We start from the raw sequence: 27,874 nt of genomic DNA, 5'->3' as shown, positions 1-27,874 counted from the left end.
CTCTAGGCCCTACAGTTCCGGGCGCTGCACGTAGCCACGGCCCAGAAGAATGCTGGGAGCATCCATCCACGAGTCAAACCTGAACTGATTCAGAAATGAGACGTCTGCTCCCCGTCAGCCCCAGCAGGTAAATCATTTCTGCAGCAGACATCTGAAGGTCGAATTATCCTCGCCCTTCCTTCCATCAAGTTCCCAGGTGCTCACCCCAACTTCTAGGCCCCATGAATATTTGGGGAGATCGCCGGCCACTTCCCAAAACCGCAAGACAAGATTGCTGGGGAGGCCAGTCCAGCCCTGCCCTAGTAAGGCGTCTGAACGGAGGTCCGGGTCTCGGTCCGTACACAGTGCTAGGGGCGCCCAGCTCCACGGCTTCACCCCCTGTCCAGCTGTGTGACCTGGGGGACCTCTGAGTCCCCGTGTATAACACAGTTGCTGAGGCTGGTGACAATACCCACCTGACGTTTCACCTTATCCACATGAAGCCCAAAACACACAAAATAAACACTCAGGAAATGGGGCCTTCCAGTCTACTCGTATTATCATTATGGAACGAACGATCTAAGTGAAAATTCTCCCCTTGCTCGGCTTTCATTGCCTTATTTTACAACTTGAAAGTGTGACACACACTGGCCCCCAAGTGCCTTCCAAAGCATTAAAAAAGAAAAAGGGAAGAAATTTTTATAAAAATAAAATGGATTGGTCAGCACTTTGGGAATTCTCTTTTTCTGCTAGCCTTCAGAAAATATGTGGAGTAGGTAAAGAATGCCTGAACGCCCCCTCCACTCCGTGCTTTGTACTCCCTCTTCTGGGGTACCTGGGGTATCAACTAAATCTTACTAAAATGTTAGTGACACAGTGAGCTAGTTGCAGTAACAAAAATGATTCTCACTAACACATCTCTACCCTATACTTTATACCAAGAACCACTATGTATGCACTTAGCATATACTAATGTTTGTCTTACAAAAGGCCTACGAAGCAGGTGATAGAGTCTCCTCATTTTATAAATGGGGAACGTGAGGCTCAGAGAGGGTGATTAATTTGCCCAAGGTCACACAGCTTCTAAGCGGCAGAGCCAGATTCAGTCTCAGGCAGCCCACCCAGCTCCTCCACCCGCGTAACACATGAAAGGGGATATTTCCTGGATGGCGATACCTTAATTCCAACACATAGAAATGAGGTGTCCCCTGAATAGGAACTGCTCTGGAGCCCCATCATGAGGTAGGCTGCCCTAGACAACTAAAGACACGGATTCCTTTCTTCTGGAATATTCACAATCCCTCCATTTGCCCCAGGATTGAGTCAACGATTATTTAAAAATCCCACTCAGGCCACAAGGAGCTCTCTGCCAGTGCCTGCCTTCTGGGAGCCTCTGGCGGGCCTGTTGCTCACCCTTAAGGACACACGGCCAAGTCTGAGACAGCCGCCAGCACCAACTCACCAGCCAACAGATCGCTTTTGAAAAAAGGAACAGCAAGAGAACATCTTCTCCGCCTAGAACGACAGGCGGGTGGAATTTTCAGGAAGCAGAATAGAATGACCAAAATAGAAACCCAGCTAAGGAACCTACATGAGGCATCTGTCCTTTGGGGAAGGGGGAAGGGACCGCACGAACCGGTGCTCTCAGGCTTGAACGACTCGGAAGAGAGAAGCCAGGGCATGGCCTGGAGGCCAGACGCCCCTCAGGCTGGCAGCAGGGCCCCAGAGCTGCAGTCCATCCCTGTCTGAGGTGATAGACCCACCTCTCAATGAGCTGACACCCCAAGGTGGTGTGAGTTCCGGGTCCTGGGTTTGAGACATCACAGTCTGTTGCCATGGCAGCATTAGGATGCCACAACCTGGCACTGTACATGTGCAGCCAGAGGACAGGGGGGAAGATGGAGGGAAGGAATCCTGCCTCCCTCCATCCCACTACTCTCATAACCTCCTTTGTGTTGGGGGCTGCAGGAAACGCCAAGAGGAGCAAAAGGTGGATGGATTTTTCATCCGGCAGCTTGCACCACCTACAGGAAAGACCTTCTTTGAAAAATTACAGATTGCGCTTCAAGTAATAAATTCAGCACTTAGCAAACTTTCCAAAGGGCCCCCCATGCCCCTACTGTCCCCACCATGCACAAATGCCGAACAGTAATTGGATTCCCAATCAATGAATCGTGTGTATTAATAATGACGGAGAATCAGGTTGTCACAACCATCATTCAGAGATGACGTGTCCAGAAGCAGGGCATGAGAGGTGAGAAATTCCATCCAGATAAGTCAGGTCCAGAAATGCCAGAAGGGAAGAAAGGCAGTTTACCATCCTGTCTCGTCAGTGTGCAACCACTAGAAAAAGCCACCTTGAACGCTGTGCTCTTTGCTGACCTTGCCCCAGCTAAGGCAGCTGTCTGCCTTCTCCAGACAGGGCAGAAAGGAGGGCTCGGTCCTGCCTCCCAGGCAGCCTGCCATGAGGCCAGGCGCCTGGAACACAGGATCCAGGACCCGGGACAATTTGCAAGCACCGAGCCTTACAGACTGGCTACTGGCATGGCTGTTTGCAAAAACACACGCACCCGCAGGCTGACACGTACTCCTTTTGGAGAGAACCAGAGAAATGTATGGAATCTGCAACCCATGTGCCTCAAGGTCAGCTTTTGGATGGGGGCAGCAGGGCCCAGGCATCTGGCAGACATGGGACCTCACCTCTGTCCTCAAATTAGGATAGAAAGAACCGGTTGCAAGTCATTCCATGGGGCCCTCGCGCTTTTAAGAAGTTCAAAGACCTTCCTATTTTTAGTCGTTCACTGCGCCTGGAGCTTTCCCGTGTATTACCTCTCTCTCTGGGGTTTACAAGCACCCTGGGAAGCCGGAACCATCAACTCCTCTGTGTTGCAGAGGGGGGCCCTGAGACTCAGGGGCGCGAGGATTCACCCAAAGTCACAAAAACAATCAGGGGCAGAGCTGGGGTTCAAACTGAGACATCACTTAAATGCAGTCAAATGCACAGATACTAGAAGTACACCTCGTGCCTTTTTACAAATGTATGCACCGTGTAGCCAACCAATCAGAATGTTTCCATCCTGCCAGAGGGTTCTCTGGTGGCCCTCCCCAGCCAATAACCCTCATTCAGGGGGACCCGCTCGCCTGCCTTCTCTCACTATAGCCTGGGTTTGCCTGCTTTGACCATTGTATAAATAAAACCGTCCGAGATGTACATGTCACAGTTTTCCTCAACCTTACGTCTGAGATTTAACCACGTCGTATGCATCTCCAGTTTCTTTTGCATCTCTGTGTAACAGTCCATCAAATGATGACATCAGACTTTACTTGTCTGGTCACCTTGCCATACTGCCTCCGTTTTTCAAGAAGACAGCCATTTGAGATTGAACTTGTGCTTCAGGGAGATCTGTCTCTAAGAAAAGACAGTCTCTCCGCATTTGTCACGCAGTGCTCAAAAGGGAGCGACTTCCTCGCCGAAAGGAAAAGGAAAGATCTGGGCAGAAGAATTAGCCAGAAGTAGACCTCAGATAATCCTTCCTCAGAAACAGGGCTTGCGTGGCTACCCCGCCTCTCCGTCAAAGCCCTGCACACGGCGACATGGGCACGGCCACCTTCCTTGCTTTCCTTCCTCTATCTCACTCAGCAAAGGCCCCCTCACCTTTACGCCAGCCCCTCAAAGAGCTGTACCCTTTACGGAGTCCTACAACCCCTGTCACGGCCTGCGAAGCTGATTTCCACCTTTCTTTCAGGCAACTTGAAATCCAAGTGGAAACTTCCACTTGAAGACAGTGGGGCCCCATAACCCTGGGCCGGGGGCAGAGACTTAAAATTAATACCTGATCGACAGATGGGTGTTTTATTTACACTCGTCCCCAGGAGCTTTCACTTTGGTGCCGTGTTCCCCGAGGGCGGGCACACTTCATCCGTGGCCCCTGCCAAGCCTCGTCATTAATGACATTCCTCCTTTCTCCTTGGCAACAGAGGTGATGTCACCTGTTGCGGATTTCAGACCCTCATCCCACCTTCTTAGGATCACGCAGGTAAAAAACAGCCCCTTTCTGAAGTCTTTACAATGACTTTCGCAGGCACTGCAGACTTAAAGCGTTCCCCACCTCCTCGTCTAACAGGCACACTTTTTCAGCACACACAAGCAGGTTTGTTTTGATAAGGACCTTTATAAACCCTGAGCTTTGCAGGCAACTTTCTGACTTCAGACAGCTCACTCAGGCGTGGCTCAATTAAAATTCACACAGAAGGACTGGCTTTTAGAAATATGTCATATTAACTAAAACAGGTCCAGGTGAGAAAATGCTCTTTCCCAAAACCTCAGACTAGGACGCATGGAGGGTCCCCAAATGCCAACTCGGGAAAAGCAATCTCTCTGCTCTTCCTGTAGCTTCCCGTCTACCTCTGATATATTTCTCTTGCAGAGGAAAAAAAGCACTAAAAGTCCAAGGCATAGGACTTTAGATCTAAATGCCAGTCTGTAGGAGATGCAAGGGACAAAGGAACACGTTAAAAAAACACCACAGGGATGCCACTGGCAAAATCCACCACGTGGAGAACAGCACAGGGAAAACGACCCTGCTTCTTCAACAGATAAACGGCAAGAAAACAGACTGATGGCGATTTTTATAAAATAAAAGAGACATAAAATGGCCATGTCAACCAATTACACTGTGAGGATCTTGGTTCAAACAAATGAACCATAAAAAGACCCTTGTGAGACGAGCAGGAAATTTAAACACTGGACATTTGAAATTAAGTATTATTCCTTTTCAGGTTTGATAATGGTATTTGATTTTTTTTCAAGAGCCCTTACTTTTGAGCTACATACTATTTATTAATAAAATATTATGCCACCTGGAATGTGATTTAAAGTAAGCAGGGGTGGAGATGCGGAGAATACACTGAGGCAGAGATGACACAAGATTGGCCTTATGTTGATAATTGTTGAAGCTGGGCACGTGGGAACATGGGAGTTAACTATACCGCTGTCTCTACTTTTCCATATATTTGGAAAAGTTCGTAATAAAAGCTCAGGAAAAAGTCAAAGGCAGTTCCTCTTGCTTTGGGGGAACCTATGTGGGGCTCTGCTCCAGGTAGGAAAGCTCACAGCCCCTGACCCATCCCAGGAAGAGCCTCAGGACCGAGTCTTGCCTTCTTCCCTGAGCTCAGTTTGGGAACAATCGGCAAAAACCAAACCTCGCACCAGCCCAGGGAAGCCGAGTTTGGCTGGAGCTCTGTGGAGCCCTGTGGCTATTTCCTGTGCTGGGCAGAGAGGAAAGAGGAAGTCCCTTCGTGGGGGGAAGCCACAAGGCATCCATCACGCTGCACTTTCCAAGGCTGCCTCTTCCTGGCCCTGGCTCAGGGGGTCCTGGGGGGCCAGGGCAGGACACCTGGGGAGGCCCTGCCTCTCACAGAGGCAGCCACAGGGAACCTTGCAGCCTGCGAGTCAGGTCAACTGAGAAAGCTTTTGCAGCCGGCCAAGCTCTGGGGCTGAGGCAGGGGCCCAATGAGTCAGAACTGATCGTACGTAAGTTAGATAACTTGCTGTGATGCCAACTGAAGCCCAACAGCCAGTGGCTCCTCTCCAAAGAGCATCTTCTCTTAAGACTCGGGATTCATCAAAGGCCAAGGCAAAGACTCTCTCCTCCAAGGAACCAATGCTCTCAAGAAGTCAGGCGAGCCAGAAGACATCTTGAAGCCCACCACCACTGCCACCCGACACTCACACAGCCCCGCTGCCTGCACTTAACCACACCGCCTCGTGGGCACCTGCCATCTCCACCCCCATTTCACAGATGAGAAAACACAGGCGCAGGGGATCAAAATCACCTGCCCTGAGGCATACCACTAATAAGGAATTATGCAACTTTTCATCCATTTATTGGGCAACGATTTATTGCATGCTTGCTAATGCCAGGTACTTTTGCTTGGCCAAGGTCACGCAGGTAGGAGACAGCTAAGTCAGAATTTCAAGCCAGGATTCCCAGATTTCAGATCTGGCGCTCTGACTTGCTGAGCCAATGGCCCCTGGAGTTGGGGGGAAGATGTACCCCAGGAGGCATGCATGACAATCTACTGGGAGGTAGAAAGAAATACAGGAACAGCAGAACTCCCGTTTATATGCTGTCCTTTCCCACTTTCATTTTGGTTGCATGTTTTAGGAGTATAATCCCATTAGAACAGCAGTGAACATACAATTGATAAGTACGTAAATATCAAAACATACGAGGTGAATGCACCCCATGCTGGCATACAGGGGACCCAGGAACGCTGGAGTCAGTGAGATACTGGCTGAGCTGTAGTGCTGAAGGCAGAGACCTGGGATCCTAACTGCCTGGGTTCGAGGCCTGCCCTGCCATGTACCGCTCAACGACTCTCAGCAAAAGTTAACTGACCCCCAAGGAGTCTGACTTCACCGGTCCTGGGTACGGCTGGAAGAGTCTAGCGTGTAGCCAGGATTGAGGACCACTGGCCACCAATGCTGCATTTTTCCAATTTATTCAACCCCATCACCGTACAGGACTAAAAAGCCTTGGGAACAAACTCAAATAACACAGCTTTAAGATTTTAAGAACCTCTACTCCCGATCAAAAGCTAAGGCCACCTTAAGGACAGAAGGCCTTTAATCTGGAAGCTGGGATGGCATGTGTGCAATAGTAAAGCGTGATTAAGGCAACTTTCTCCCTAGTCCTTTTGACTCCCTTGACGAGGCCGCGGCTCAGTTCAGCCCTCATTTCACCTTTCCAGCTGCACCTGGAGACACTATTTGTACAAAGCAAGCTTATTAAGGCCTGTCCTTAACTCGACACAGACGGCAACGTCTCTGAATGTCACATGTGTTTAGCGAACTGCTTGCTTAGGGTAGAGCTCTATTTATAGTAAGCACCAAAAAAAAAAAACCCCATGATACTATATCCCAGCACCTCATTTGTCCCAATTTGTTTACCAGGCTGTGGCCCACATTGGCCTGGGGGCCAGGCAAGGGCAGGACCACATCTCATTCGTCTCTGTACCCCTACAGGGCCTGGCACAAAACCAGCATTCAGTGAGTGAGTGCTGAAAGAATGAGGTTTAAATTGTGCCCTGTGAATGGGTTGGGAGCAGGTGGCCCTGAGTCGAAGTGCAGGGGACGTTAGGGCTCCAGCAGGGCCTGTGACTGTACTTGGCAATGGTATAAAAGGTGCGCTGGGGGCAGAGGGGATGCTGGTTGGGGTGGGGATTTGTGGAGGGGGGAGCCGTGCAGGAGGGTGTGCACATCTGCAGTGTGCTCCTACAGCGTATGGGATCTATGGCTTTTATCAGCCTTTCAAAGGGCTGTGACCCGAAAGGTTTAAGGATCACCAGAGTAAACTTTACAAGCAATGGCCAGGAGTCCATTTTCCTTTCTGAAAGGTCAAAGTTAATGCCACGTGCATCGGCTTACCAGGAATCGGAGGAGGGACACGCCAGACCCACTGAGGTAGACTAGAAGCAAGCGCTCCTGACATGTCAGTCCCAACGCAGCCCGGAGGAGATCTGGCACCTCTGGGAGGTGACCGGGTGTTCCCAGGACCAGCCCGTCTCTCCCAGTGTATTACAGGTTGGGAGAAGTAAGAATGCATTGACTTCACAAGCACACACAAAGAAATTAAACTTCTGATCTGTCTGATCACAGCCAGCACACCTCTCCCCTCCAAGGTGGGCTCAGTAGCATGGTCAGGACTCCCATAGTCCCGTCCCCATTCTTTCTATCAATATTACTACATACTTAGCTCTCTCCCTCAGTAGAAAAAAAATAAGAGTTTACTTTGAATGCCTCTAGGCAAATAAATCTGAAAATCCAGAGAGGGGAAATAATTTCTTAGAAAGATAAAGTTTACCAAAATTGACTCCAGTAGAAATAGAAAACGTAAACAGACCAGTTCCCATAGACACAATCAAGAAAGCTATCGCAGAACCAGCCCATAAAAGGCACCAGATCTAGATGGCATCACAGAGGAATTCTATCGCAACTGTAGAAACTGGATAGTCCCAATAATACACATGCCATTCCTGAACATAGAGAAGGAAAGAAATTTAAACCTAACAGCATACCAGAATGGACATTACAGACAAATATCACTCATACATACCGCTAAAAGAAATCCTGAACAAAATATTATCCAGTAGATGCCGGCCCATCACCATAAGAAAATAATACACAGTGAGCAAGTGGGGTTGATACCAGGAATATTTCAATATTAGGAAATCTATTAATATAAGTGATCTTAGAAGAATAAAATCATATTTTTCCAGAGATGCTAAAACGTCTATGGCATAACTCAACTCCCATTCTTAATCAAAACTCTCATGAAAATAGAAATGGATGAATACTTCCTTAACCTAATTAAATACATATGTCTCGATTCCAAAGCCAACACTGAAGGTACTCCTGCTGGGGTCAGGAACAAAGCAAAGATGTCTACTTTCCAGTACCAGGTAGATGCTACTGGAGGTACTAGTCAATACAATTAGATGAGAGAAAACAATTAGAGGCTCTAACTCATTGAGGGCAGGGACTGAGTCTCATTTCCTATTATATCCCCAGGATCTAACACCATAGGTGCTCAATAGTTAGATGGATGAGTAAATGAATAATGACTCACACTACTGAACACCTCTATTAACAAAATCAAGGCTTTAGTAAAAAGCTAGTAAGAAATCATACTCTGTGTTAACTGATTTAAGTGGGTTAAGCCATTCAAGGCAAACACCACCATGAGGTGAGCACTATCATTTCAGTCACGTGACAGCTGAGCAAACAGAGGTCCAGAGAGGTTAGATGACTTTTCCAAGATCACTCTGTTGGTAAATGTTTTAAATTCCCGTCTTGCATGGTACCAGGCCCCTGACAAACTGCTTTACATGTGTCTCTCATCAAGAGAGGGAACGAGGAACAGAAAACAGGCTCTGGAGCAGGACAGCCAGGTTCGTATTTCAGCTCTGCCGTTTACCAGCCCTGCTTTCTTGGGGAAATTCCTTCACCTGTCTGTGCCTTTGCATCCTCCTCTGTAAAATGAGGGTGACAACAGTGCCTACCTGCTAGGGTCGGAGGGGTGCTACACGAGCTAACAAACACCTGCCACACGTTCAGTCTCCATAAAATGAGCCCCCGACTTGCCCCAAGTTCCCTAAGTGCCGACACCAACTTCTGACAACATCTGGCCCGCGAGCAGTCCCCTTCCCTCTTTGGTTTTTCGCCAAGCCCATGCCCAGAGTTAAGCAGAACACCTCAGGTGCGTCACCAACGTACTGTCACCTGGGACAAAGCCCAGTAGCAAGATAAGGGCTAGTGCTGGCCCTTGGGGAGACCCATCATGTGGAAGAAGAGAGAGGGGACTGCTGTTAACATCTGGGTGAGCCAGACCCACATCTGGTACAGCTGGCTTTAGCCTCTCAAGGCTCCCGACACCCCTTCTCTTCCTGAGCCACGATGTTTCTGTGCTGCCGACTTCCCAGCAAGGGGTCATTATTTTACAGATTTCAGAGCACGATGCCTCACTCCTCAAGTGAGGCTGCACACAGTGACCTCCTTCCAAAGAGCACAGTTCAGAAAGGAGGAACCTTACAGTGGAGGAACCTGCCGAAGGCTACCTCAGCCAGGTGGTCAAGGCCATCATCAGTAGTGATAAATCATGTTGACAGTAGGCACCCTCGATATGATGTGATGGAAATGGTCACTTTACCTCTGTGGTCTTCCTCCCCCAAAACCCATAGCCCTGTCTAACCATAAGAAAAACATAAGACCCCATTGAAGGGACATTCTACAATGTACTTTATCAGTACTCCTCAAAACTGTCAAGCTCATGAAAAAAAAATAAAATAAAATAAAAAACGACAGTCTGAATGCGAATAAAGTACGGACTTAGGTCCACACTACTGTATCATAATATTGGCTCATTAATTTATAACAAATGTATCAACTACTGTAAGATGCTCATCATATAGGGGGCTTGGTGCGGTGCTGGGTATATGAGAACTTGCCGTACTATCTTTACAACTTTTCTGTAAATCTAAAACTGGTCCAAAAACTAAAGTTTATTTTTAAGAAATAGATTCTGGGGCCTTCATTGTGGTCATTTAGACACCCATCTGGCAGCCACCAGCACCCCTTGCTAAGAAAAACTATAAAAAGCACCTCCCATCGGATTTGGCTTGGAAACTGTTTCCCCGGAAATCTCCCCCCACTGCAGGAAAAAAAAAAAAATAGTTGATTGTGAATCTGGGAGGGGTGTAAGTATTAGTTCCCTGCAAAACAGGAGTTTAATCTCAACAAACAGCAAGACCACTGATGCTAGAGGGCTCGTTTGCAGATTCTTAACTGTATCTTTTCAAAGCAAAGGATGGCCTCCGGATTGCAACTCAAGAAGACCGGTCTCTTTGGCTGGATAATTATTTCCACCTCCAGCCAAAATAGAGAATAATTACGAATTACCGTCTTCACTTGGTATCCGAGCGAGGGCGTCTCTGAAATCAAAGCAAGCCCCTCACCTAAGGAGCTTCACCTGAAGACGCTGTGGAAGGAAAGTTCAAACTTCTCTGCCTAACCCAGCATCTCTGGGAAACAGCAAGCCCCGGAGAGTCTGGAAAAGGCCTCCTACACATAGCAGGCAGCACAACCCCTTCCTGCTTTCCCTAATGCAGCCAAGCCCAAGTGCATCTGGAAGTTACCACCAGGCCTGCCCCAGAGGCTTCAATAAGCACTGGCTGGGCTAGGCTGTCAAAATCAGGAAGCCTAGTTGGGTTGTTTTTTTTTTCCAAGACAACCTGCTAACCAGAAAAATACAGTGAGGTTGGGTGTACCACCTTCTCCTTCTGACCAAGGCTCCTGTTAAACACGTGAAATGACGGGCCAGCCTGGGGAAATCCCCGGTCCCCAGCGCAGAGCGCACTTGAAGGCACAGACCGACAGGTCGCTGAGGCAGGAACAGCCTGCATCTTCCTGAATCCACAACCGCCCACGGCCATGATGACCGCGGGGTGGGGGATCCCTGAATAAAGCTCACACTGAGCCATGCGGGGTGATGTGCAAACACAGCGGCAGACCCGAGGGAGGAAATGGGCCGGCCGCCTAAGATTAAGTCAAACCACCCTCCAGCATTAGATACAGACCACCTCTTCCTCAGTGTCAACACAAAGTCCCCAACGACGGGCTCGCACGCGGTGGGGCCCGGAGGTGGGAGGATCCGCTTCACCTGCCCTCTGTTTGCACCAGCCCCTTCCCACGAACTCCATTCTCTGGCTTCCTCATCTCCTCCCTCCAAAGGCAAACCAGTAGCTTCCTTTGCCCTCTGACGACCAGCTGCAGGCAAGAGGCCAGCTGAGACCCCTGCCACCCTTGGCTTTGCTACCAGTGACAATCAGGGAGAAGTAACTGGAAACCAACGCCCTACCCGGCAGAGTGAGCCTAGCGCCCCCTAAAGGCGGCTGCAGTCCCTGAAGCCTCGCGCCCTCCCTCTCAGCCGGGGGGAGAGGCACCCCCGCCCCGCTCCAGGCCCCCCAGTAAGTGTGACACGTGGGGCAAAACGGGGCCCTGTGTCCACTGTCCAGGCCCAAGCCCCAGCCCGGGCTCGGAGGCCAAGCCGGGGCGAGCCTCCACCGACCTTCGATAGGATTCAAATAGTCATAATCGAAGAGGATGGAAAAGTCGAACTCGTCTTGGGGGCTGCCTCCAGGCTCGTGGCCCGGGGCGCCCCCGCCGTCGGGGTCGGGCTGCGGCTCCTGGGCGTCCATGGCGCGCAGAGCGGCGGGAGGGCGGCGGGCCGGGGGCGAGGGCAGGCTCGGCTGTTTCCTGGGCCCTCGTGGGGGGTGGCGAAGGAGGCAGGAAGCGGGGCGGAGAGGCGGGTGGAGCGGCGGGGTCACTGCCCTCGTGGGAACGCACGCCGGGTCCAGGGACGGCGCGCCTGGCGCAGCGGGTCCTGGACGCTCCTGCGGGAGCTTAGCGGCGGCGGCGGCGGCGCGGGCTTCCTGCTCCGGGAGGCACCTGTTGCAGCCCGGGGAGGGGAGAGGGGAGGCGGGGACAGCGCGGCCGGGTCGGCGGGGGCGGGGCCGCCACCCAGGGACCCGGGGAGGGAGGGGGGGAAGGGAGGGGAGGAGGGGCGGGCGGGCCCAGGAGGAAAGAGGCCGCCCCCTGGCCCTGGCCGCACTGCCCCGGCCGCACTACCCGGGCACCGCGCGTAGCAACGCGCCGGGGCCACCGCCAGGCGCTCTGGTGCGGCCGCTGCTTCTACCCTCCCCGCGGTGAGCTCTGCGCCCCTGCCGGATCCTACAGATGAGAAAGCCTCTTGTCGTTTGCCCTCTATGACCGGCTGATCCCAAACTTTTTCCTCTTTTCTAATCTAAGGGGGCGGGGGGAGGGGGGAGGGAGTGCACCCACGCCCTTCTCTTGCAGACTCGTGTCTCCAGGTGCCTCTCTGCCCACAGCTGTGGCATGATTTTCATATACATCAGTCACCTGAGTGCCCCTGAACTCAATTCCCAGGACCTGGGAAAGAATCAGAGATACTCTCAGAGCGCAAGTCCCACCTTTACATCTATACCTCTTGCCCAGGTGCCGGGGACCCAGCATGAACCAGACAATGCTGGGGCTCAGTTTCTGGTGGGGGAAGAGTCATACAGGAGATAAACAGGGGAGCAAAGATCATCCCCCTAGGGTGTCAGGAGAGAACTCACCAGAGATATAGGGTAAAGGCTGGGGGTTCACGAGGCTTTGGTCACTTCGGTGGTCAGGTAGGGCCTCTCTGGGAAGGTAGCATTTGGTTGAACCAGACTGATGGGAGGATCTGGGGGAAGAGTGTTCCGGCGGTGGGAACCAAAAGAAAGTAAGAGCCAGAAGGTGTTCTTGTGTGGGAGACCAGGAAGGAGGGCAGTGCAGGTGGAGAGGTTGGCAAGTGATAAGTACGCCTGGACGCTTGTTAAAAACACAGATTCCCAGGCCCCTCACTGGAGCCTCTGAAACCCTAAGTCTGGAGTAAAGGCTCAGGGTTGTGTATTTTTAAGCAGGCACCCAAGGTGAATGTTATGAACAGGTACATTTGGGGAACAGTACATAAGAACCTACTACCACCCCCCATGAAACACTTCCAGGGGTCTCGGACCAAGTTAGCTAAAGTCAGAAAACAGACTCACAGGTAAAAACGGTGAGATGAGAGCAGTGGCCTCAACCCTTACGGCACGTTAGCATCACCTGAGACACTTTAAAAAAAAAAAAGCCTGTTTCCACGTTTCAATCCAAACTCACTGAACTGGAACACCCAAAGCTGTTTTCTGGGTTTTTTTTTAATGATCTCAGATGAATCTAAAGGGCAGCCAGTGTTGAGAATCGCTGGATCAGAAAAGTAGGTGGGAGAGGTTCAAGGAGTCCCTGAGAACCACAGCTTGATCTCAGCTGGGGACTGACTCGAACCCTTCCCCACGTGCCAGAAGTATAGAGAAGATGCGCTCTTCAGGGGGAGCCATCTCTGCTCCGCTAAGGGGTTTGTGTGAAGCTATCAATCATCATTCATTCCACAGATCTTTGCTGGACACCTGCTTGGTACCTGGCACTGCTACAGATCTTGGGGATGCAGCCATCAGCAGGACATGGTCTCTACCCTCATCATGTTTCTATCCTGTTAGCAAAGAGACACAGCAATGAATAGGGCTTTCCAAATTGCACTCAGACCAGTGGCTCTTAACCCAAGCTACATATTAGACTCACCTGGAGAGCTGTTCAAACACTTCAAATGGCTGGGCCCCAGGAGGGGCCAGTTATAATCAGAATGTTCGAGGCCCAGGCATCAGTACTGCGTAAAAGCCCCCCAGATGCTTCCAATGTGTGGCCCGAGGTGAGAATCACTAATAGAGACACAAACTCCATTCCAGGGTCCTGGGCCTGGCTCAAGATTTGTGAACTTTCAGAGTCTTGGGAAGCACTTTCTGGTTGTCAGAGCATAAACAAATCCTCTTCTTTGTTTCCTAAGCATAAGCATACGTATATTGGGTGTATCCAACAAGCATCTTAGGGGTGGCTGATAAATTTAGGTCAGGAGAGGAGGTGAGCCAGGCTGCGACACTTACAGCCAAGTATCTAGAAGGAGATGGATGCTCTTGGGTCCCTATGACAGGACTCAAAATCCAAACCCTGAAACTTGGTCAGGGATAAACAAAGGAACCAACCAGTCCTTGTGATATAGAAAAGGAGAAGGGCTGGTGTCATCCTCAAGTGTCCCTTTTCATCCCTCCATCCATGATGATTAAATGCCTCTAATCTAGTGGACATCTATTGATTTTGCCTCCCTGGCATCATTCCCCACTTCTTCTGATAACAACACCCCAGTGTGTTCCTTTGGGAAACTACTCTTGATACAATCTTGGTAAAATTATCAACACAGCTGTCCCATACTCCCCTGGCAAAGAAGTGAACAAATGATCCAGGCTTGGCCAATTGGAGAATTTTATCTCCACTAGCCTATGAGACCCATTAGGGGAGGGGTCATGAGTTCCTCATTCACAGCGTTATGTACAATGGATGTGTGGATATGCAGATGGATAAATGAATGGATAGATGAGTGGATGGATGGATGATGGATGGATGGATGGACAAATGGGTGAATGGATGAATAGATGGATGGATGGATAAGTGGATGGATGGATGGGTAAAAGAGTTTGTCCTCGTGTATATAAGATCCTTATATTTCTCTTTAAGGGCCCTCCTCCCTAAGGCTTCCTCTGGCCACCCAACCGTTTGGGCAAGAATCTAAATTCTTACCCCCAACTGATATCCTCTTGAGATACCCAATAATAGGATGAGATAATAAAGGTAAAAATCACTTTACAACTGATAAACTGCTACAAAGACTTCAGTCTTATGAGAATGGTTCAGGACATCCTAAATAATACTCTAATTGTCTAAGTTGTTCCTCTGAACAGTGGATATATTTTTAAAGTTTCTAGGATCTGCACCAAATCATAGTTCTTTAAGGGAAGGGGTTCAAATTAGGCCCTGACCCATAACAAAGTTTCTGCTAGAGCAGTGGGAAGTAAGAGGGTTTTCTTCTCTAAAGGCCACTTTGAAGGGTGCGGCTTGGGTGTGGGGGAAGGCATATTTTCATTTCCAAAATAAATAATTTGTGTCTGTCAAAGCAAGGGCTGGGGGCAGAATACATGACCTTTATGCATTCAGAGGCCACAGCAGGAAGCTGGGGGGTGGGATAGAGGTCTTGACAGTGCAGCTCTGTCAACCTTCCCTCTGCCCTGCCACTGGCCTCATCGCGGAGGCCCTAGCCTTTTAGTTTTTCTCCGGGTTCCCCAATAAAAGTGCAATGGGAAGCTCGTGAGGCCACTGAGAGTTTGAAACTCCCAGCACACGTCTGACCCTGGCCCAGGAATTCAGCTCCATTCAAGAGCATTTACTCTAGTGTACAATTACAAACTGAGGTAAGCGCCATGGAAGGAAAGAAGATGCCACAGAGCTTAGATCAAGGAAAGCTGATGTTGACGGGGAATTCAGGGAAGGCTTCCCTGGGGAGGTGATATTGAAGCTGAGAACAGAAGGTTGAGTAGAAGTTAGCCAGAGAATAGTGAGCGGAAGAACTAACAGCCAGATGGGAAAGTATGTGCAAAGGCCCTGAGGCAGGAGGAAGTAGGGCGTATTGGAAGAACTGAAAAAAGACTGGAGTGGCAGGTGCTCAGGAACGGACAAGAAGATGGTGTGAGGTAAGGCTCGGGGGTGAGTGGGGCCTGAGGGCCCGTGTGGAGAATTTTGGACCTCAGACCAATGAGGAATGACTCAAGTGTATTAGGCACATACATGACAAGATCATATCTGGGGTTTTAAGCGGTTGCTCTGGGTTCTGCATGGAGAAGAAACTGCAGGGGGTGAGTATTGAAGCAGGAAGACCAATTAGGAGGTTCATACAGTCATCCAGGCAAGAGAAAATGGGGCGTGAACTATGGTGAGGGCAGCTGAGATAGAAAACAGTGGAAGCACATGAGATGCATACTCTCATCCTTGAGTTATCTCTTTTCCTCTTCCAGGTTACCTCTTAGAAGGCAGCATTGCACGTGAATACAAATACCTGAGGTGCACCACCCTCTGGGGCCCTCCCACCCCACTCCAGGTGGCTCTGAGTCCTGAGGCCCCTTCAAGTTGGCCCTGGAAGGACCCCCGCCAACGCAGAGCTCTGCCCTCCTTTCCCCCTTCTGGTACAAAGCTCATTTTTAGCCTCAGCCTGGACCCCTCCCCTGAAATCTGGGCTCACATATCCCACTGTCCACCCAGCATCTCCATGTGGGCATCCAACAGGCCCCTCAAAATACACGTGTCCAAACCAACCCTGTTATCCTCTGAAACCGCTCCTCTCCCACTGTTCCCAGCTCAAATATCACCCTCCCATTCATCCCATTCTCCCACCGAAAACCAAGGAGTAAGTCCTTTATTCCTCGCGTCTGCTCACACCCACGTGCAAACTCTCAGCAAATCAAAAACCCTCAAAACGTAACCCAAATCCCACCGTTTTCCACCAACTTCACTGTTCTTCCTCCCACCCCAGCAATCCTAGCCCCTCACCATCTCTCACCCAGACAAGTATGATAGCCTCCTCCCTGGTCTCCCTCCTCCCTCCTCCCTTCCACATTGGGGCCATGGAGCAGAGAAAGGGATCCTTTCAAAATATACATCCGATAAACCTCCCATGGCTTCCCATTAAGTTGAGAATTAAACACAAACACCTTGGCCTACAAGGTCCTAGATAAACCACCCCTGCCCCAGCTCCCTTTAGGTATTATCTCCTGCCATTTTCCTTTTTCTGACTCCCTTCTGCCACCCCGATCATCCTTGAAAATGCCAAGCACGACCCCACCCCAGGGCCTTTGCACCTACTATTCCCACTGATATTTGTCACTTCCTTGCTTTGTTCGTTCCTCAGCTCAATGTCAGCTTCCATGACCATCCCCATAAAAACAGCATCCCCTGGCCTCCTCTGTCCCCTGACCCTGCTTTATGTTCCTCATAGCCCTTATCTCTGCAGCATGTTTTATTCATACGTTCATCTTTTACTCATTCCGAACCCCACATCCTGACAACCCCCATCGCAATAAAAGCCTGACTATAAGTAGGCACTGAAACGTGTTTAATCCGAAAAGTAGGAATTTTCTTTACCAGATTCCAAAACGCGATCTCCCCTCAATTTAAGTACATCCTGGGATTACCACCCTAGTTGCTAATATTTTAATTTATAGATGGATGCATTTGACTCCACCAGGGCTGGAACCAGAGTGAGGCGAGTGAGGCAAAATTTAAGAGGGCACCAAACACCTCAATAATTGAATATATTACGTTTTCATGAAATGTTTCTTAAAAATCAAAATTAAAGCAAAAAAAATCCATGGTGAGCAAAATCGTTGCATTTCGAATAAAGACAGAATCAGTAATAGTGCTGTGCAGAGTTGTACTGGACCCTGAAGCAAAGGGAAGATGAGTAATACTGATCCCGTCTTTATTTAATATTTCTATTTTTGGTTCATCTTGGATTTTTTGCATCAGTTTTGATTTCTAAAATATTCCATGAAAATATTATTCATTTTGATCACTTGAGTTTTTCAGCGCCCCCTTCCATGTTGCCTCCACACAAAGCCATTTTCCAGGAATGAGCTCCTTATGAATTGGGGCAACAAGAAGACAGTTTCAAACTTGACTTTCACTCCAATCTATGATGGACATCATCTTTTGAAACCTGAACAGGACTTCTCTGCTGTGAGGTAACTAATTTCCAGGAGGCAATTTTAGCTGAAGGCGGTTTGTTGAAATTGGCGGCCCCCCGGGACAGGCACTGAGGGTAAAACTCTAGGAAAGCAGGGATCTGCTAAAAGCCGGAACCCAAACCAAGGTGTGGACTGTAAGAAGATGCCACCTCAGGCAGCAGGGGTGGTCACAGGTCTGCAGTAGCTCAGCCAAACCCATCCTGCAGGCATGGTATGTTTGGCCTTGCCCGTAATTTTTTTTTTTTTTAAATCTGAACTAACAGTTTTTTAATTGAGAGGTTTCATTTAAAAATCCTAGTGTCCGATGTCTCCCCCAAAATGGGAAGATCAGACCACAATACGCAGGGTCTGTATTCCCAGGTGGATCCGTCATCTGGGGCTGAGTAGATGCTGCCTCCTTCAGACAATCCTATTGCTCTGGGGTCACCACTGCCCCACGCAGCTGCCCCTGTCCGTCCCCGTGAGCACGTGAGCTCCAGACCTTGGTCTCCAGCTCTTAACTCCTTCTCCCTGGGCCCTGCTCACCTACTTTGTCCTGGCTTTGTTTGTCCTCCTCATTCCTTGCTTCGTAGCGCGTTCCCCTCTGCCTTATGGAACTGATATTTACAGGAGAGCACGAAGAGCACACTCACCTAGCCCTTAAACTACCGTCCTTGCCTTTTATTAAACAGGAGGTACCACCATCCCTCTGCCGGGGGAGCTTCATCTTCTACTGCATCAGAGCCTTAATGGCAGGCAGCAGAGGGTGGATTAGTTAGGGAACGGAGCATTGGTTAGTCTTTGCCCAGCCCCACAACTATTTCTCAACCATCTGCCTTTTCCCTCTCTCCGCCATCACCCTTCTGTCAGCCAGGCTGTCTTCCTAGATGACCGCACCCCCCGTATCGTGATGCTCATCTCCAGCCTCTCTCCTGCCCTGGTCTTGCAGACTCGAACATCTGTGTCGATTTCATAATCTTTGAAGTCAGGGAGTGACGCACACAAGCAAGCTAACTTCAGGGATCTCCAGGCCACCCTCCACCAGCCTCCCTCCAGCACAATCACACCCCAGAGCATCTCCCACCCTCCCACGCCCCCCCAGAAAGCACATGGCATCGGCTCTTGCCCTCTCTCTCTTAAACTCCTCTATCAGCACAGTCATTAGACTTCATGGAAACTTTTAGTTCCTTTGCATGTAAATGGCTTCACACACAATTGTCTCTTTATCTGACTTTGGAAAAAAAAAAAATCTTTATCTGACTTTCAAATGCAAATGAGAGCTTCTTATATATCTTGGATATTCTCCACACCACCTAGCCAGTGTCTTGCAATAGCAGGTCCTCCACAAACCCCTCTGAACTCATTGGTTGAGTGATTGAACTAGGTCATCCAGAAAAGACCCCAAAGATTTGGTAGGAAATGGATTTATCCCAATCAGGAAGGACACTTGAAGGTTAGTAGGCTGAAGGAAAGTAACAACTTGAATTTAAAACAATAAAATAATAGTGTAAATGGCAGCTAACAGGAACTGACCGCTCTATATACACTGAGAGCATCACAGCCGTGATCTTCAAACCTCAAAGCACCCGCCATGTGCAAAGATTACTATCACCCCCGCTGTTCAGTTAAAGAAACTAAGGCACGGAGTAGGTTGTGATGTTACTTTTGAAGACACACATGCCACCACGGAAGTGGTTTTGTCCCACACCAGTCTGATACTCATTACTGAGTCACACTGTTCCTGGGTTATTAGCTAAGGGTGGATGCACTAAGAGACATTTTTGGACCAAGATGAAACGCTGCGAAAAGTCTTATAACTCCCAGTGATAGCAGAGAGGGAAAGGGGAGCTGGCGTGGGGAATCCAGGCTGGGCCAAGAGGAAGACCCATTGGAAACAGTTCATATCATTCACAAAATTAATAGCATCTACCCTCAGGTGCCAAAGACAGGGACCATCCCTGCAGAACCCTGGGGCTCAAGGGAACACAGTCTGAGAACCGAAAAGGAGAACGCTCTACAGACAGTTGGTACAGAAGTACCAACTCCTCCCCACTTCCTCCTCCCCACACTGGTCCCAGCTCCTGTCATCTCCTGCCCAGGCCACCACCTGTGGCCGTCATAGCCTCCCACCTGTATCCTAAGCATCCACTCTTACCTGGCTAAAGGACATTTTCCACTTAAAGGTCAGTAGGATCCTACGAAAAGGCTAATGAGCTCATACCCTCCGCTGCTTCAAATTTCCCCAACGCCTCCCCATTACCATGAGAATGAACTTCACACTGCTCACAAGATCCTGCTGGGTCCTGCTCTGCCTTGCTTCCTCGATCTGTCTCCTATCACACGTCCCCTCTTCCCCTTTCTGTTCCTGCCACACTGGTCTTGCTGTTCATTGACTACCCCAAGCACATGTCTCTCCTCAAGGCCTCCAGACTCTCTGTTCCTTCTTCCTGGGATGCTTGTCCCCCAGATCCTGTACAGGCAGATGCCTCACCATTCAGAGGTCAATGAATAAGACGTCTCTTTAGAGAGGAGGGGGCCATGCAGTGTGAACTAGCAATCCCTACTCTTGTGTGTTGAACGGTCTCCCTCTCCCAAAATATGTTCAAGCCCTAACCTCAGGTACTTGTGACTGTGATCTTATTTGGCAAGAGGGTCTTTGCAGATATGATCAAGTTCAGACGAAGTCCTTAGGGCTAACGGCTCTAATCCAATGACTGGTGTCCTTACAAGAAGAGGACGGAACACACGTACACGCAGGAAGAAGGCGGAGAGCAGAGGGATGCAGCAAAAGCCAAGGAACGCCGAGGACCACCAAGGGCCACGAGGAGCTAAAAGAGATACAGAAGGATCCTGCCCTAGAGCCTTCAGAGAGAACACGGCCCGCTGACACCTTGATTTCACACGTTTTGTCTCTGAAACTATGAGAGAGTAGATCTCTGTTGTTTTAAGCCACCCAGTTTGTGGTAATTTGTGATGGCAGCCACAGGAAACTCATACACCCACGCACTACACACCCGTAGATACTGAGTCATTCGCAGCCCTGTCCCCCTATTTTGGTCTCCAGCACTCAACACCACTCCACACTATCTTGGATATTCCTGGTTTGTTCCCTTGATGTTTGCCTGGTGAGGGCAGACACCCGCAGTCTTGTTCACTTTATCCCCAGCATCTTGGTGGGTTACTGGCACAGAGTAGATGCTCAGAACGATGAAGATGAATTAAATGGTCAAGGGGGCTTCTAAGAGGAGATGGGAATGAGGTGGGCCTTGAAGAAAGATGTGAGAAAATGGAGCGGGGACCCCAGGTGTAAAGACCGGCACGGCCGAGGCAGAGGGAAGAAGCGGACCGTGCCAGGGAGTAAGCAGACTGGCGCGGACTGGCTCTGGCCGCACTGGCCGCACCGGAAATGGGAGCGCTGGAGCGTCGGGCCAGAGAAGCACCCGGCGGGGCTCTGGCCACTGAAAGAGGCTCTGCGGAAATGAGTCTCTGTTGGCAGGTTCCAACCGGAAAGGGAAGGGATGGGGGCCGCCAGGAGCTCCTGAGTGGCCCAGAAAGGCAAGGTGGAAGGCAGGAGGAACTCCCACTGCAAACTGTGGAGGGCGGGCTCCTGGAGGGGCTGCAGCCCCTCTCTCCAGCTCACCGTCTGGCTGGGTGATCCTGCTGCAGGAAGCAGGAGAGATAGGCCCGTGCGGCCCTTAAATGCTGAGCTGTGGGCATCAGCTCTGTCCTCTAAATGCCTTGCTCACACCCTGTCTTGGTCTCCTGCTCCTGAAATGGGAGGATCGTATTCCGTACCAACCTCTCAGGTTGTTTCGTGAGCATCCACTGAGAGAATATCTGTAAAGTGCCTGGCCCTACAGTACGTGTCTGGTAGGGAGAACAGATCCCCTTCCGCTATGATTATTCAGCCTAACAGGGATCAACATGGTGGAGCGCCATTGGTTCCATGCTTTGCAATTAGCGATGTGACCCTGGGGCCGTGGCTACCCCTCCCTGTGCAAGATGGGGTCATAACTGGTTGAGGACCAATGAGGCGGCCCGTGGGAAGCTCTGGGGATGGGGCCTGGCACATGCGTGGCACACAGTAAGTGCGGGCTGCAGTTTTTGTTGTTTGGGGCTGACTCATTCCAGAGAACAACACGAGGGCGTGTGCCTGGTAGGTGACCCAGCACGAAGCCCGCCTAGGTCACCAGCCCTTGGTGGGAAAACATGGAAGTCAAAACCTCTGTCACTGTCAAAAGGAGGCAGAAGCGAGTGAGCCAGAAAGATGGCACCGTGCTTCAGAGTTTGTCTTTTTTATATAATTTTTTTTGATGTGGACCATTTTTAAAGTCTTTTTTGAATTTGTTACAATATTGCTTCTGTTTTATGTGTTTTGGGTTTTTGGCACGTGGGATCTTAACTCCCCGACCAGGGATCGAACCCACAACCCCTGCGTTGGATGGCAAAGCCTTAACCACTGGACCACCAGGGAAGCCCCCAGAGTTTAAGTCTTAATTCTGTGGCCTTAACAGGTCATATCACCCCTACTGTGCCTCATTCATTCATTCATTCATTCCTCCATCCATTGAACAAAGAAAGTACTGAGCACCTACTGAGTACCAGGCACTGTTCCAGGCACTGGGGCCACAAGGGTGAATAAGACAGTTGTGGTTTCTGGTTCCCGGAGTTCAAGTCTGGAGGAAGGCAGAGACAGGGCACGGACAACGACCACCAGCGTGATGAGTACAGGGTGGGGCAGCGCCAGGGTGGAGGCCCGGGGAGCCCAGAGGAGGCCTCCTCTCTAGTCTGGGCAGTCGGAGTCTCAAATTCCTGTTCTAGCAAAGGAACAAAACTAGGAACCTGCCTGGCTTCTTCCAGGTTAAGAAGTGAAATAACCACTCATGTGTGTAGTAAGAGAGAGCCAGCCAATGAGAATATGTGTGGGGAGGCACTTGGTAATTGGTTTTTTAGGTTGGATTTTTGGGTGTGTGTGTGTGGGGACAAATATTGAATTAACGAATTGTACACTAATAATAACAGCACTTAGTAATTAAGTGGGTACTTTGAGGTTCATATTGTTTACTAAAAGATTGAAACTCTCCATAGATTGGTAAATGATGGCTGTCCTCCCCGCTTCAAGGGCCTCTGCTGCCTTGAGACCCTCTCTACAATTCAGCAAATAAAGGGTTAAAGCCTTGCCCAGCAGGGGAGTCTCTTGGGACCCCGCTCCTGCTGTGCTGATTGGTTGATACTTCAGTTGTTCAATATATTAACCAATATTACTATCACTTTTTTATATGCGGGGAAACTGAGGCACAGGAGAGTGAAGTTACTTGCACGAGGTCATGCAGCCAGCAAGTGGCAGAGTCAAGATTTGAACCCCTCGCTCAGATCTCAAGCTGTTGACGTCTTGGGTGTAGAAACATTACCTGGGATCCACCGGAGGTTCACAGAAACAGGAGACCTGGCCCTGTCCTCAGGAAGCTTACAACCCAGCTAAGGAAAGTCTTAATAAAGGCAGTCGGAGGAGCATCTGGGAAAGTAAGTGATTCTCCCTGAAGTTCTGGGAAGAGAAGGAGAGACCCGGAAGGCCTTGCTGGAGGAGGGGCCATCTGGGTAGCCAGGGAGGGGCTCAGCCAGGAGGAGGGGCCCTTGGACGGGGTCTCAATTCTGTGTGGACAGAAAGTAGAGCTGGCTTTACAGCCTCCTGGCCATATGGGGACTTTTCTTCCGCTAGTGGAAATGGAAACACTGTGCTTTCATTTCCCTGAGGCAAGGCAAGGAGCTCTCCCTGACTCACCCTCTGCTTGGGACAAATCAGTGGCTGCCTCAGTTTCCCCGTCTCTAAATGATGGTCATACGCTCCACATCCTCCCACACTTCCTTCTCTTCCAGGATATGTCAAGGAACAACACGGTGTTGGCAAAAAAGCCCAGCACAAGGCTCTGGTCTGCCTCAGTTTCCTCATCTGTCAAATGATGTGATTAAAAATTATGATAACATTAGTAAGTTCCAGAGACAGCAGAACATGTGGCCAAGGGCCTGGGTTCGAATTACAGTCTCCACCAGTTCCCTGCTATGTAGCACTCAGCCGGTTACTGCCCCTCTCTGTGCCTCACTGCGCTCCTCTGCGAAGGAGACACTGATCACAGCACTTGTGGTGTACAGTGGCCCTGACAATTAAAAGGCTTGATACTTGCAAAATACTTCGCCCTGCTGCTTCCAGTCCATACTCATAATGTGGCTGCTCTCACCCCTGCGGAAGGCAACAGAGCCCTTACCGTGCGCCAGGCATTGTGCTACGAACTTACTGTGTGACCACGGGCGACGCTGGCTCTCATCCTCAACTGTCAGAAAATAATAACACCCAGCGTGTATTAACTGCACGTTAAGCCCAGAGGTAAGTGTTTTATATGCATGATTTCATACGATGCTCATGACACCCCTGTGAGGTCATCACTATTCCCTTTTGCAGGTAAGGAAATGGAGGCTTCACAAGCCATAATCTTAGCCCAATCTGTGTCACCGTGAAGCTCCAATAAGTTATAAAGTCCCTCGATGAAAGGTTTAAAGTACTGCATCTCTTCAAAGAATTTTTGCCATGAAATCCAGTTTCTCTATCAATACAAGTTATTGTTTTGCATTTTCAATAGGAATTGCAGCTAACGTTTATCCAGCGTTGACTATAAGCACGGCAGCATTTTAGATGCTTTACGTGTGCTACCTCACTGACTCTCACAATCTCTGTTAAGGGAGACATTATTATTGGCTCCATTTTACAGATGTGGAAACTGAGGCCCAGAGAGGTTAAGTCACTCGCCTAAGATCACACAGCTGCAATGTAGCTAAGCAGAAATCCTAACCCAGGCAGAAGGCAGGGAGTTCGGGTCTGGGAGTGAGCAGAGCTCACCCTGGGTTTGTTTATTCCTGAAATACTTTCCATCATCCCACTTCAGATAAAACTGAACACACCTCTTTCAGATCTTCAGTTTTTCCCAGGCCCTTGACCCAAAACTGCACAGCAAGGTCAGTATTTTCTTACCATGCAAATATTTCTATTTGCTATTTAATGACCCCACCCATCTGCAGGCACCCTCAGACCTGCCCCTACACTCGTGGTGGTGTTTGAGTTTGAAGGGCCATTTGGGTTTCCCTCAGGAGGCCCCAGTGCAGGGCACGGTTGAAGTGCCTCTCACTCCAGCTACCTTTGATGCCTGGAGTTGCATTCTGTGTGCCCAGTTGCTCTGGCATGCCAAGCGTCGTTTGCCGGGAACAATGCGGTGCCCTGTCTCCCACATGTGGACACACAAACTGGCACACACGTTCTCACAGTCCCTGCACACATGAGCGTGGGCTGGGGAAGCTAGGCGATGCACATGCACACACAGAATACACACACTTCACTTCAAAACCTTGAGAGAGGACCAAGTTCACAAACCTGGAGCAGAGGTGTAGCAGCGTCAACAAAATGTGAAGCTTGTGTGAGATCACACAGTAAAACAGACGTCCAATTTCTCTTCCCACCTCTCGCTCTCTCTCTCCAAATTGACCTAAATTTGGCGTTAGTCTGTCCTCCCACCATCGTAACATCAAATACTGTGTTTCAGTGTATACGGCAATAAAAACCAATTCGCGTCCTTAATATATCTGTCGCCTGTCTCAGAGCATCCCTTTTACAGGTGATGCAATATTAGTAACATTTTTTGGCCATTATGTCATAAGCTTAACCACTAGCAGAGAACAGGATAAACTGGTACCAGTTAAAACATTCAAGGCGCTGGCAGGGTCTTGCTTTCAAAAGCGCAACTCAACTAAAAATATATGTCACTGAGGTCCGCTGTGGCAAAGCGCACCATCTACCTAACCTCAGGCATTTGGTCCCATTCCGGTTTTCAAAAAAAAGCCCCTTAGGTTTATTTACTGAAATTGTCATTTCTCCCCCCTCACCAGAACTTTAATCAGCCACGCAGAGCACAAAACCTACATTCAACTCTGATTTTATGACACGAAGCTAACTCCTCCTACGCATATTTATTTCATTTAACTCTTGCAGCCCTGCCCTCCAGGCAGTGCCCCCCACTATTTGCAGGGCTGGCCTCTGAAAAACACATCACATCGCCTGGTTTCCATTTTTAAAGTCAGATTCATTAGTGTACAGCCTAAACCCCTCCACAATCCCGGCCAGATGGGATATCTTCATATCATATTTGTATACGTTAAGCCCCTCCCGTAATATCCAAGTAGTATGATTCCAGGACAAACTCCAGGAGGAGGGAAAAAGAGACAGAAACACGGAATATAGAGTGTAATCGGATCGCAAAACAAACTGATGGTACATTGCACTTTAAAGGGGGAGCTGGAGGACTGTATCCATGAGACACATCAAAAAACGGGAAAGAAAATTGTTTAAATGTCCCAGAGCATCTGCTGCTCTGTTAAAAAGCAAAGTCTTCATTACTAGATTTACTAAATAGTAAAATGCCAAGCCTGTTCTCCTAAAAAAAAAAAAAAAGCTAAATAATGATGATGATAAAATGATGATGATAATAATAACACAGCTGAATGGCATCCGCTGTCAAAAGCCCAGCGCGGAAATAGTTAAGCAGCCCGCGGTTAGTAGCGAGAATCCCTCCCGGTGTCCCATGGAGGGGACAATCCTTTTGACAGACTGGCCTGGGGAATCCCGCCTTGGGACACTTCACTGCCCCCGCGGGAAGTGGTCTGAAGTCGGCTCCCCAGTCTCCCTCCTTGGCCAGGGAGAGGGCGCCTCTCCTCCCGGCCACGCTACCTGTGCGCCCTGGGAAACCGGAGTCCCCGGGCCTCCCCGCGACCTCAGCCAGGAGCTGAAAGCGCTGCCCGGGAAGAGAGCAGAAGGGAAAGGGCTGAGAGGTGGGAGGAGGAAGCGTCTGGAATAGAGGGGGAGTCAGTTACCTTGGTCCACAGACCCCATGATGCGGAGGGGATGGCAGTGCCCCAGTCTGAACGCAGCCTCTCTCTGCATCTGGAGGGGATGGGGTTTCGGCGCGCGAGGTGAGAGGGGTCTGTTTGGGTAGACCAGGAGCCAAGGGGGCGCCGTCCTCTCTAAAGCATGCTCGCGGGGCTGCTCTGGCCGAGGAGCCTGCAAGCGGCCCGGGAGCTGCGCGCCTCCCGCCTCCAGGCTCCCGGCTCCCGGCGCGGCGGAGTCGGCGCGGCTCGGCGCTCCAGCTTACTCGAGAGGGAACGCGACTTCCTTCCCCGCGCTCCGTGTTTATAGGCTTTCAATGCAGTAAAATAACGGGATTCCCTCACTGTTTCCTCCTGTTTATCCAGCGCCATGGAAACCACTGGATCCCGTCCATCTCCAAAACTAAGGGCTTTCCTGCAAACTTCACACTCAGGAATCCATGACGTCGCCTCCTCCGCGGCCAGCCAGCTCCGTGGCTCCCTCGGCCGCCAGCACAAGTCCCTGATTGTTCGGGAGAAAAGTCAGGGAGAGGGAGCGATGCGGGCGACGGCGAGGAGAAGGGGGTGGGGGCGTGGGAGTGTCCAAGTCGGCCTTGCAGGAGCTCCAGGAGGCTGTTTGCAAGGATTGCTCCAGCCGCCGCCTCCCTAGCACGCTGCCGCTTCGCATAAATCATGCCCAAGACTCCCAACCCCCCCGCCCCCCCCCCACGTTTTCCAAGCGGGCATCTCTCCGAGAAAGCCGCCCAGGGCTCAAATCAACACCCCAGGTGGTCGAGACCCCCGGACACTGGCCCAGGGGCCCTTCCCAGTCCCTCGGGGCCTCCGGCTGCCCAAATTTTTTGTGCTCAGGGCTGACGGGGAGGAGGAGGGAGGGGGGAGAAGGCGGGGGGAGGGGGAGGAGGGAAAAGAAATAAATAACGGTGCCTTATGTCAACTCCCCAAGATTTTTTTTCAAAGAGGTCTATTTTTAGATTCATTTAGAAAACCCAAGGTTTGCAGTGATGCTCAGAGGCTCCAGCAATAATGAAATGGCCACAGAGACGCGGAAACCAGGCAACCCATGTGTTTACACATGCTCTGAATAAACAGGAAAATAAAGGGAAGGGATGTCATGAACTTTGCACAGCCTCCAGAAGAAGGTCCAGGGGATGCCACGCGTGTCTCCCGTCAACAGGCCACAGACCCCGGAAGGCCGGTGGGGAGGTCCTGCTGTCAAAACGCTTTT

At 50.2% G+C, this 27,874-nt stretch overlaps 1 protein-coding gene across 6 annotated transcripts in view; it reads right to left on the bottom strand.

Annotated features, from left to right (window-relative positions):
- The window catches only part of NFATC2 (nuclear factor of activated T cells 2), a 158,363-nt gene extending 131,224 nt beyond the window's left edge, over positions 1-27,139 (bottom strand). For 2 of the 6 annotated variants that reach the window (XM_027086982.1, XM_027086981.1), the window contains exon 1: positions 26,638-27,139. In XM_027086982.1, the coding sequence (XP_026942783.1) occupies positions 26,638-26,707 (70 nt within the window). In that variant the 5' untranslated portion in view covers positions 26,708-27,139. Of the gene's footprint in view, positions 1-11,606; positions 11,970-26,637 lie in introns of those variants that run through there. The other 4 variants (XM_027086985.1, XM_027086983.1, XM_027086980.1 and 1 more) reach the window with 2 other exon arrangements.
- Positions 27,140-27,874: the final 735 nt, after the last annotated feature.

Source organism: Aethalodelphis obliquidens, unplaced genomic scaffold (assembly GCF_003676395.1).
Source record: "Aethalodelphis obliquidens isolate GAN/ISIS:26980383/991018 unplaced genomic scaffold, ASM367639v1 scaffold57, whole genome shotgun sequence".
NCBI lineage: Eukaryota > Metazoa > Chordata > Mammalia > Artiodactyla > Delphinidae > Aethalodelphis > Aethalodelphis obliquidens.
This window is presented reverse-complemented; position numbering and strand designations above follow the sequence as displayed.